The sequence below is a fragment of the Sturnira hondurensis genome, unplaced genomic scaffold (genome assembly GCF_014824575.4).
Source record: "Sturnira hondurensis isolate 20B ecotype Veracruz unplaced genomic scaffold, ASM1482457v3 Scaffold0018525, whole genome shotgun sequence".
In the NCBI taxonomy this organism is placed as follows: Eukaryota; Metazoa; Chordata; class Mammalia; order Chiroptera; family Phyllostomidae; genus Sturnira; species Sturnira hondurensis.
Genome location: NW_028091156.1, coordinates 13,812,088 through 13,822,901, shown reverse-complemented (window position 1 = coordinate 13,822,901; position 10,814 = coordinate 13,812,088). Strand labels below are relative to the sequence as shown.

Below are 10,814 nucleotides of genomic sequence, written 5' to 3'. Positions count from 1 at the left end.
GTAGCTCCCAGGGGCGTCCACACCTGTCCCTTCGGAGTCCTACCACCCAGTGGGAATTGCAGCTATTCTGGGAACACTTGGGCACGTCAGAAAAATGAATGATCCCATTCTGATGTGCACCTCGTCCCCTCGTCCCTTAAACTATGGCACTGAGTTCATCACGGAAAATTGTTTCTCCTCCTGCCTTCCAAAGCAAGGTGGGGACTCCTCCTGCCCTGGGGCGGGGTGGGGGCCGTGGCTATGGGAGCCGGGCACCGAGTGGATGACCACCTGTGACCCACACTCCACCTCCCCACCGGTAGGTCCAAATCCTCGAAAATTGGAAAGGTATATCCCATCCATCGGTGGTATAAATAGAAGTGCTTCAGCGGGCTCCGGTAGGCGGTGACTCGACGTGGCCGGGAAACAGCCGGGCCCTGGCGATCATCATCCTCTAAATATAAAGATGAGCCTGTTCAGCCTTCGCAGAAGGAGAAACTGCCGCCTGTCTTGCAGTGCAGTGTCCTTGTCCCCTGTAGTGCTCCTCTGGTGAAAGCGTTCACCTCCGGGTCCTGGGTTGTGATGCTGCCCATGGGGCGGGGCGCTCGGCCGGGCCTACCTTAACCTGGGAAAGCTGGGTCTGCGAGGAAGGGAACATCCCGTAAGGATGCCCATCTCACTTTCTTTGTGAACCCCTGAGCACGCTGAGCGTGCTGCGCGTCGCCCAGGCGGACGGCTCCGGGTGCCCTGGCTTTGTGACGGGGCTGTCAGACAGAGTCATCCCCTGGGCCTGTCCCCGGGAGCCCCGCGCCGCTCCCCGCCCTCGCCCTCGATGCCCCCTGCCAGCTGTCTGCCCCGGGACAGCTGCGCGCCCTCCCGTCGGCGGCCCGCTCAGCGGTGGGGGTAGGGGCGACTTGGACCAGCCCTCGGGATTCGGGGAGCTGGGGGGTGAAGGCGAAGAAACACAGTCCCCTAGGGGGAGGGGTCGCCTTCCTTCACTGTCTGGGACAGCCGGCCCGACTGCTTCTCCCATCCTCTCAGGCCGCTTGGACACGGCTTCCTCTCCCTGTAGTCGCATATGAGGGTTTGGGGGCTGAGTAAAAACCCGAAGAAATGTGGGAGCCACTGTCCGGAGCGCCCAGTGCGCGCGGAATGGGCGGGGGCGGGGTGGTGTTTCGGACAGGTGCAGCCCGGGGAGCGCAGGCGCACAGGCGCGGCCCGCGGCGAAAGCAGTGACCCTCGCTCCACCCCATCCCCGCCGGTGGGGAGGGGCCGACCCGCAGGGGAGACACTCCATATACGGCCCGGCCCGTGTTACCTGGGCCCGGGCCAGCCCTCTCCTTCTTTGGTCAGTATAGGGGACCCGGGCCGGGGCCCAGGCCGCTAAACGGCCGAGGGAGGGGTCTCTAGTGCCCAACACCCAAATATGGCTCGAAAAGGGGAGCGACATTCCTGCGGGGTGGCGCGGGGGAGTGCCCGCGGGCTATATAAAACCTGAGCAGGGGTACAATCGGCCACCGCAGCGGACACCGCCCAGTGAAGCCTCGATTCCCTTCCTCGGCGACCAGGGCCCAAGCCGGAGAGCAGCAGGTGTAGTCAGCCACCCAGGTAGGACAGGAGTAGGGAGGGGACAGAGGGACAGGGCCCAACCGACTGGCTTGATCAGCCCCAAGTCCACACCCTGCGCCTCGGTCCCCAAAGCCACAGCTCTTTAAAGAGGAGACACTAGACCATCCGCCTGGGGAAACTTCCGACTTCATTCCCCTTTGGGCTGCTCCACCTGGCACTTAGTAGTGCCCAGGCACACAGAAAGTTTCCATTTAGTCGTCTCAAAAGCAGTGTACCCCCAATTGAGCTCCAGAGCCAAGGGACAGTAAGGTCCCTTACTGCCTGGGCTCGCTGTCAGAAGAGAGGGTGCCTGGGTTGTGGGTCTGGAGTGTCCCGGGAGAAGCGACTCCTCCCTGGATGGGCAGTCCAGGCCTCCCCACGGGATCCTCAGCGAGCCAGTGCAGCGGGCTTTACCCTCCTCCCTAAGTGAGGACCCCGCAGCCCAAGAGCATGGGTGCTAGCGCCCGGACATCACTCTGCAGCGAAGGCCCAGTTGTCTCTGAAGGCACACTGCCCATATATCCCTCAGGGTGGAGAAATTCTCCCACAACTCTCCACGACAGAACAGCACTGAGACCCTAGAGCGAAGCTAGAGACCGTCACTGGGGCGCCCCGGGCTGTCGTGCGCCCCAGGGCTGGCGTGCGCCCCAGGGCTGGCGTGTGGGCTGGGGTGACAGATGGGGAGCGCTCCAGCGGCGGGACCTCTTGAACTGATGGGCCATGCCTCTCCGTGGCCTTTTTGTCCTTGCAGAAACCAGACATCATGTGCGACGAAGACGAGACCACCGCCCTTGTGTGCGACAATGGCTCCGGCCTGGTGAAAGCCGGCTTCGCCGGCGACGACGCCCCGAGGGCCGTGTTCCCATCCATCGTGGGCCGCCCTCGCCACCAGGTCAGGCTGTGCCTCCGCAGACTGGCCGCGCGGGATCCCCACCGTGGCCCAGCCGCGGGGTGCCCTGAGCAGAGGTGACCAGTGTTCTGTGTCTCCACTCCGCAGGGCGTCATGGTGGGTATGGGGCAGAAAGATTCCTACGTGGGCGACGAGGCTCAGAGCAAGAGAGGTATCCTGACCCTGAAGTACCCCATCGAACACGGCATCATCACCAACTGGGACGACATGGAGAAGATCTGGCACCACACCTTCTACAACGAGCTCCGCGTGGCCCCCGAGGAGCACCCCACCCTGCTCACCGAGGCCCCCCTCAACCCCAAGGCCAACCGTGAGAAGATGACCCAGATCATGTTTGAGACCTTCAACGTGCCTGCCATGTACGTGGCCATCCAGGCCGTGCTGTCCCTCTACGCCTCCGGCCGTACCACCGGTGAGTGCCCGCGGGGCCCCGCAGCCCGGCCTGCGGCTGAGCCCCTTCCCGCCCCACCGCGCGCGCCCGCCGGCCTAGCTCCTACCCGAGGGCCGTTTCGCTGCGTGCGCGCCGGGTAGAGAGGCCGCTCACTCCCCACCGGGTCCCACGCAGGCATCGTGCTGGACTCCGGCGACGGCGTCACCCACAACGTGCCCATCTATGAGGGCTACGCCCTGCCGCACGCCATCATGCGCCTGGACCTGGCCGGCCGTGACCTCACCGACTACCTGATGAAGATCCTCACCGAGCGTGGCTACTCCTTCGTGACCACAGGTAGGCCGTGACTGGGCCCCCCGGGCAGGGGGGCGGGGCGGCGCACGGCCCCGGGGACCCTCGCTGAAGGCTCCTCCCCGCGCCCTGTCCCCCGCAGCTGAGCGCGAGATCGTGCGCGACATCAAGGAGAAGCTGTGCTACGTGGCCCTGGACTTCGAGAACGAGATGGCGACGGCCGCCTCCTCCTCCTCTCTGGAGAAGAGCTACGAGCTGCCCGACGGGCAGGTCATCACTATCGGCAACGAGCGCTTCCGCTGCCCGGAGACGCTCTTCCAGCCCTCCTTCATCGGTGAGCCCCCCGTCCCGCACGTCCCCGCCGGTCCCCGCCGGTCCCCGCCGGTCCCCGCCGTTCCCCCGGTCCGCGCGCGTCCCACCGCGCCCCTCGCCGGCTGACGCCCCCCACTGCGGCCCCCAGGCATGGAGTCGGCGGGCATCCACGAGACCACCTACAACAGCATCATGAAGTGTGACATCGACATCAGGAAGGACCTGTACGCCAACAACGTCATGTCGGGGGGCACCACCATGTACCCCGGGATCGCTGACCGCATGCAGAAGGAGATCACCGCGCTGGCCCCCAGCACCATGAAGATCAAGGTGGGCGGCCGCTCGCGCCCCTGCCCGCGAGCGGGCCCCGGGCCGCAGGCCGCCCCCAGCTGACGCCGTGTCTTTGCAGATCATCGCCCCGCCTGAGCGCAAGTACTCGGTGTGGATCGGCGGCTCCATCCTGGCCTCGCTGTCCACCTTCCAGCAGATGTGGATCACCAAGCAGGAGTACGACGAGGCCGGCCCGTCCATCGTCCACCGCAAATGCTTCTAGACCCCGCGTCCCCACAGCGCGCCAGTTCCCCTCAGGACGACAAATCTCACGTGGCGGGCGGCCGACCTCGAGCCCGCGCAGCGCCCTCCGCTGCCGCCGTCGCCGCGCCCTGACACAGTGTTCCTAACGTGTACATACATTAACTTATTTACCTCATTTTCTTATTTTTAAAACCAAGCCCTGTGGAAGGAAAAGGAAAACTTGAAGCATTAAACTCAGCCATCCTGTTGTGCTGCGTCAAGGCGTTCGTTGTGTTTATTTGCGGGGCTGGGGAGCGGCGCGGGGCAGGGAGCCAGGAGGGATCCCCCTCTCCTTGCGTCGCCTTCCACAGCACTGACTGGCCCCCTTACAAAACTTTCGAGTGGTCACGACTTCACCCACCCCCAACCCGGGCAGGCGCCTGGGGCCCGACTGGCCCGGGGGAGCGCCGGGCATCCATCCCGCCTGAGACGCGCGCGGGCCGGGGCGCTGACCGCGGTGCTGAGCCCGGGAGATGCCGCCGCTGCCTCGCGCTCTGCTCCGCCCTCCGCGCGGGCGTCTCCGAAAGGAATCGGTGTCCCTCCGAACAGAATCGGAGAATCTCGAGAGACCAGGCCGGAAGGGTTGCGTTTTGCATTGAACGGGCCCGTTTTTATTCGGGAGCGAAGACAATCGCTTCCGTTACCCAATGGATGGCCACGGACAGAAGCACCTCCCAGTGCGGGGCACGGGAAGAGCGCTCCCGGAGACGGCAGATGGGGTGGCAGGGCGGCCACCTGGGAGCTTGGGAAAGGAGGGCGGGGGGCCGGGCGGGGCGACCCTGGGGGTGGCCCTGGGGGCGGCCCAGCTAGGCAGGGTCTGGAAGAAGAGTAAACCAGGGAGAGTGACAGTCGCCCCCTGCCCGCCTGTTTTAAAGGCGCAAAATATATCCACAGAGTTTGATTTTCCGTGGGAGAGCCTGACACCTTTTTTTTAAAAAAAAATTTAAGTAGCTTAATGTTTCACAGTCAAGATTCCCAAGAGCAGCGGTGCTTAAATAAAAGAGATCGTGACTCAAAGGAGGTATTAAACCCCTTTGGAAAGGAGTTTATAAGTAGTGTGAACAATCCAACTGTTGTGTACCACACGGCATATGTTTATTCCCTTCTTTTATGATCTACTGCAAAGCTTCTGAAATCCAAGAGGCCTCCAAGGTAGGAATTCTGCCAAATCCACGTATCAAGAGAACACATCACTCAGTAGGATTTAGGATCTTTTAAAGATTGTATTTATTTATTTTTGGAAGGGAAGAGAGGGAGAGAAACATTGATGTGAAAGAGAAACATCGATCAGTTGACTCTGGCTTATGCCACGACCAGGGACAGAACCACAGCCCAGGCATGTGTCCTGACTGGGAATCGAACCTGTGACCTCACATTTTGCAGGTCGGGGCACACACCAATGAGCCACACCAGTCAGGACAGAGTTTAAGATTTTAACAAAAGTAGTATACGGTACCATGTCTACTAAAAACTGTATTGTTGTTTCACTAAGGGGGGACAATGGTTAAAAATGGGCTAAATTCTGGTCTTTCAGAGGAATCTGGTTTTTACTGCTGATAATAAACACACACAGGCGTATTTGAGCAAACACAACACACATGCATGCTGCCCCTTCGCTAATCCAGCAGCCTGGAAAAATGTCAGAATTACAGGAGTTAGCTAGCTTTCACGTTAACCGTTTTTAAACTCCAACTCCACATCACTTAATTGGGACCTAAGTAAAGTACTTCAGCAGGTAATTACCCAGTTCTCCTGTGAGCGTAACTTTCGAAGGATTCGTGACACTTGAGAACTGACACAGTTTTCACTATAACCTGGCAGCATTTCCCTGATCCACCTTGGACATCACTCTTTTAAGAAAACATGCAAACATTAGGAATTGGGCGGTTTCACTGCCCAATACCCCAGCTATAACAATGCCCGCTAAAAAGAAACAAACACCCCACATTTTGTTCGTGTCGGATAGTTTCTTGCTCTCTTACTGTAGACATTTATTAAGGCGCATTACATATATGAGGTCTGAAGGAGGGTTCTTGGTGTGGTCCACCAAAAATTCGTGTTTTAAAAATCCATGTCTGGAACATACACATGTATTTGGGCTGGGGGAGGGGAGAAATCACTGTTTCCAGCCACTCGGCATGTTTGCAGTTGTGAGCATTATGGTCTGCTGTGAAGATGGAATAACATTATTGTACCCAGTGCTTGTGTGTCTCGGCGCCGGATGGAATAATGTTATGGCTGATTCCCGGTGGAAAAGCCACCTCGTCAAGTCAGATTTGGAGCTGTGAGAGAATGGCAAACAACACAAAATTCCCCCCACAGGCTGCTGTGATATGCCTCCTTGGACTTGGCAGTGGGGTTCGTCAGGGATCTGACTGCTCCTTCTCACAAAAGCTCATTCAACGGCTACCACCTTTACCCACCAAATCTATACGATTAGTATCCAGTTAAAACAGAGAAACACAGGAGGAAATGGGAAAAGGTAATGTGTCTGGATTAAAAGGGGGACTTGGGGTTGAGTGGAGAATGAAAGGACCCAGGAGCTAGAAATTAAAGCAGTTTGTTAGCAGGAAGTCAAGTCAGGAAAATGGGGAGCTAGAGCTCAAAGTCTGATATCTCTGATGGATTTTCATCCAGACTTTTTTTAAAAAATATTTTATTTATTTATTTTTAGAGAGAGGGGACGGGAAGGAGAAAGAGTGAGAGAGAAATATCAATGTGTGGTTGCCTCTTATGTGTCCCCTACTGGGGACCTGGCCTGCAACCCAGGCATGTGCCCTGACTGGGAATTGAACAGCGGTTCTTTGCTTCACAGGCCCGTGCTCAATCCACTGAGCTACACCAGCCAGGGCTCATCAAGACTTTTTAAAGGCGAAGTTTGGGGGCAGAGGTTAGGGGTTAGGTGTCACGGGAGAAGCTGATTGGTTAGTTCTTGGGCAAGCCTCCGAGGTTTTCTTTAGTCTGGTTGGTTACGTTCCTGACGTCATCTTGTCTGCTGTCTTCCTCACTAGGGCTGGTTGATCAAACTGGGTTGAGGAACCAAGATTATACAAAATATCTGAAAACTGTGCATCTGTGATGTTATATTTAAACCAAAAGGCAGAAAGTAACCATCTGGTGACCATTGTTTTGCTTAAGCTATCATTATTTTGTGCTCAAATAGCTACTTTTTTCTAGTATCTCAAGCAAAGTGTACTTTTATTATTTTTAAAACTTATTTATTTTCAAGATTTTATTTATTTGTTTTTAGACAGAAGGGAAGGGAGGGAGAAAGAGAGGGGGAGAAACATCAATGTGTAGTTGCCTACTGTGTGCCCCCAACTGGGGACCTGACCCATAACCCAGGCATGTGCCCTGACTGGGAATCGAACTGGCGATTCTTTGGTTTGCAGACCAGCATTCAATCAATCCACTGAGCCACACCAGCCAGGGTTATTATTATTATTATTAAGTCCTCACCCAAAATATGTTTTATTGATTTTAGAGAGAGAAGTAGGGGAGAAAGAGAGAAGTAGCAAATGGTTACTCCCTGTATGAGCCCTGATCAGGAATCGAACCCACAACCTAAGTATATGCCCTGATCTGAATTGAACCTGCAGCCTTTTGGTGCATGGGACGATGCTTCAACCAACTGAGCCAGGGTTCAAGCAAAGTGTACTTTTAAACACCTTTTCCCCTGGAACTTATATTACGGGTAGACTTCAGAACATGTCTAATATATTTCTTAATCTTTGACTTTAAGCTACATGACAACAAAGGCCACTGAAACATTTAGCGAAAGCCAGTAGCTGTGCCTCCAGTCTTTGGTTCGATACCTAAACAGGTTTCCTGTGAACTTCCAGTTTCAACATCAGGGCTCTCTTCTCAGCTGCATCAGTCCCCAGCCTGACACCTCAGGTCTGGCAGAACTCACAGGGGTTAATGACATATTTGATTGCCCACCTACTATGTGCAAGGGATAGAGAGAAGGCTGGATATGGTCTCATCCTTAGCCATTCTCTGTCACTGTCCCCGCCATCATCAGCCGTCTATGCCCTGATTCTGATGGCCACAAAGCTTGTAGGAGCTACTGGCTGTGAGGCAGGCAGGGCCCACCCGGACCGTGGACCATCAGATGCTGTGGATGTTGTGGTTGTTCACAGCCTGTTCAGCCACTTGGTGCTAGGAGGCGGGCTTCCCTCCAGCCGGCACTGTTTCCTGACAAGGCTGGATAGGGTCCAGATATTGATTCTCATAGGAAAACACATCCCTCATTGTGTTCAAAGAGGCCTGCCCAGTGCGTGGCCTTGGGGACACAAAGTGGCACCGCCTCTCACTCCGAGGGCCCCAGCCCTGAGGGCTGGACGTGGAGATGGGCTAAGGCCATGCACTGGCCCTGCCCATGTGGGCACTTGTGTGGCCAGCCTATCTGCCTGCCCCCCTTTCCTTTTGTCTCATTCCTGTCACTTTCATTTCCTTTCTGCTCTGTCCTGTCCTTTGGAAGTCACCCTTGTTAGCTCTGTGGCTATGTCCTCATCCTCTGGAGGCGTCACCACAAGCTGACGATCCGTGCCTCAACTGTGGCTCCCAGCAGGAAGCCGAGGACATCTGGCTTTGATGGCAGTCTGGTTAGGTAGGCAGCACAGTGCGACACACAGGTCTCCAGGCCCAGCTGTGTCCCCCTCATCCATGGCCAGAGCCACTCCCCTCAGCAGGCCATGGGCTGCAGCTTCCAACGGTGATGGTATCGGGGTACTGGGGGCACCAGAGGTTAGCTGGATGTGAACAAAGAGCATTGGTGGGGGTGGGGGAGGAACATTCACCGAGTGTGGAAGCTGGAGGGCCGGTCTCAGGAAGCTGGGCGAATGGGCCCTGAGCCCTCTGATTGACCTTGACCTGCCCCCCCATCAGTTTCTTAATGGCTTTTCCTGATATTGAACAGTGTCTGGGGTGACTTTGAAAGTTGCAAAGGTGGAGAGAATCAGGATCTTCTTTTGCAGGATATCACTGGGGTTTCCTGCACCTCATTACTGTGCGGAGAGCTTCTGGTCACTGGGGCTGGCTGGCCTCAGCAGTTGGGGATCCCCTGTGGATCCAGAGTCAAGGGCAGCTGTGGTGCCCTTGTGCCCTGGGCCAGCCCCATCTTCTCTAATTGTCTTTAAGGCACCTGCATCAGGTTCCCGGGGCTGTGTAACAAGTCACCATAGACCGGGTGGCCTGAAGCAACAGGAATTTATTTTTTTAATACTTACGAAGGGAAGAGGTGCAAAATCAAGGTGGTGGCAGGGTTGGTTTCTTTTGAGGGTTCTCTCCTTGGCCAACTTCTCCTCATGTCCTCACTTCTACTGCCCTCTCTCCACGTCTGAGTCCAAATTTCTCTTTTATAAAACACCAGTCATACTGGATGAGTGCCCAGGCTAAAGACTTCATTTTCACTTAATTACTTTTTTAAAAACTCTATCTCCATAGAGTCACATGCTGAGGTCCTGGGGGGTTAAGGACTTCAACATGTGAATTTGCGGGTGGGGGGACACAATTCACCCCCCCCCCCAATTTGGCAGGGCCAACAGTTCAACCCACTGTAGTATCCAAGATGCCACCATCAGCAATTCATCTCCTGGGGAATGTGGGAGGGGGAGGGTGTGCGGGGTGGAGGGTGAATGAAGGGGGGAAATGGGACAACTGTAGTAACAGAATCAATAAAATATATTTAAAAAATAAAATAAAATAAAGGAAAAAAAACCAATTCATCTCCTGTGATAATACTGTGGCTTACGCTGTAGGAAGCACTTCCATGTCCATGAACTCACTCATCTTGTGAGGTAGCCAAGGGTAAGAGGTATCATTCCACTTTAGTATTAATAAAAGTGAGGCTTCCAGGTGGAGTGACTCGCCTAAGTCTATAAATTAGTGAAAGTGGCAGAACAAAGACTTGAATATATAACTCTTGACTATTTTCTTTTCAGTCACGACAGTTTCCTCATATTTGATGTGTATTTCTCGTAAACAGCGTATGGCTGAGTAGCTTTTTCAGCTTGACGATTTTGTTTTTTTGATTGAAAACACCTCCCTTTGTCTCACATCTTCACAAGAAGAAGCATAAGTATGATACAATAAGATATTTTAAGAAGGAGAGAGATTAGTTTTACATCACTTTTATTAAAGTATATTGTTATACTTGTTCTATTTTATTATTATTATTGTTATTAATCTCTTATGTGCCTATCCTCTATATTACACTTTACCAGAGGCACGAATGTATAGGGAAAAACAGTACCTATATGTAGGGTTGTATACCATCTACGCTTTCAGGCATCCACTAGGGATGTTGGAACAGATACCCTACAGATAAGGAGGAACTGCTCTCTCTGTGATATTCCAGTATAGATAAAAAATCAGGACAATGGTTGTGTGTGGGAAGTAGGGATGGAGATTGAGAAGTGACATGAAGAAGCTTTTGGGGGTGATGGAACTATTCTATATCTTGATAAAGGACTGTGTTACAGAGATCAAACTCATTCACAGTGCAATTAAGTAAAATGTACAATTATATACATTTTAATCAAAAGAAAAAGTTCCAAGCAAAAAAATATAATGTCAGAGATTCTGATATCTTCTACATTAAAAGGATTAGGAAGGCTGGCCCTGACTGGTGTGGCTCGGGCCAGCTGGGTCCCGGTCACAGCACGTGTCTGGGTCGTGGACCCGAGCAACAGCCAGCTGATGGGTGTTCTCTCACACACTCATGTTTCTCTCTCTCTCTTTCTTCCT

The 10,814-nt window shown here is 54.4% G+C and overlaps 1 protein-coding gene across 1 annotated transcript; it reads left to right on the top strand.

Moving 5' to 3' along the window:
- The first annotated feature begins 1,484 nt into the window (after window positions 1-1,484).
- Window positions 1,485-4,281, top strand: ACTA1 (actin alpha 1, skeletal muscle). The gene is made up of 7 exons (XM_037069464.1): window positions 1,485-1,587; window positions 2,339-2,479; window positions 2,585-2,909; window positions 3,063-3,224; window positions 3,322-3,513; window positions 3,640-3,821; window positions 3,901-4,281. The coding sequence occupies exons 2-7, from the start codon at window positions 2,351-2,353 to the stop codon at window positions 4,042-4,044; spliced, it is 1,134 nt and encodes a 377-aa protein (XP_036925359.1). The 5' UTR covers window positions 1,485-1,587; window positions 2,339-2,350; the 3' UTR covers window positions 4,045-4,281.
- Window positions 4,282-10,814: the final 6,533 nt, after the last annotated feature.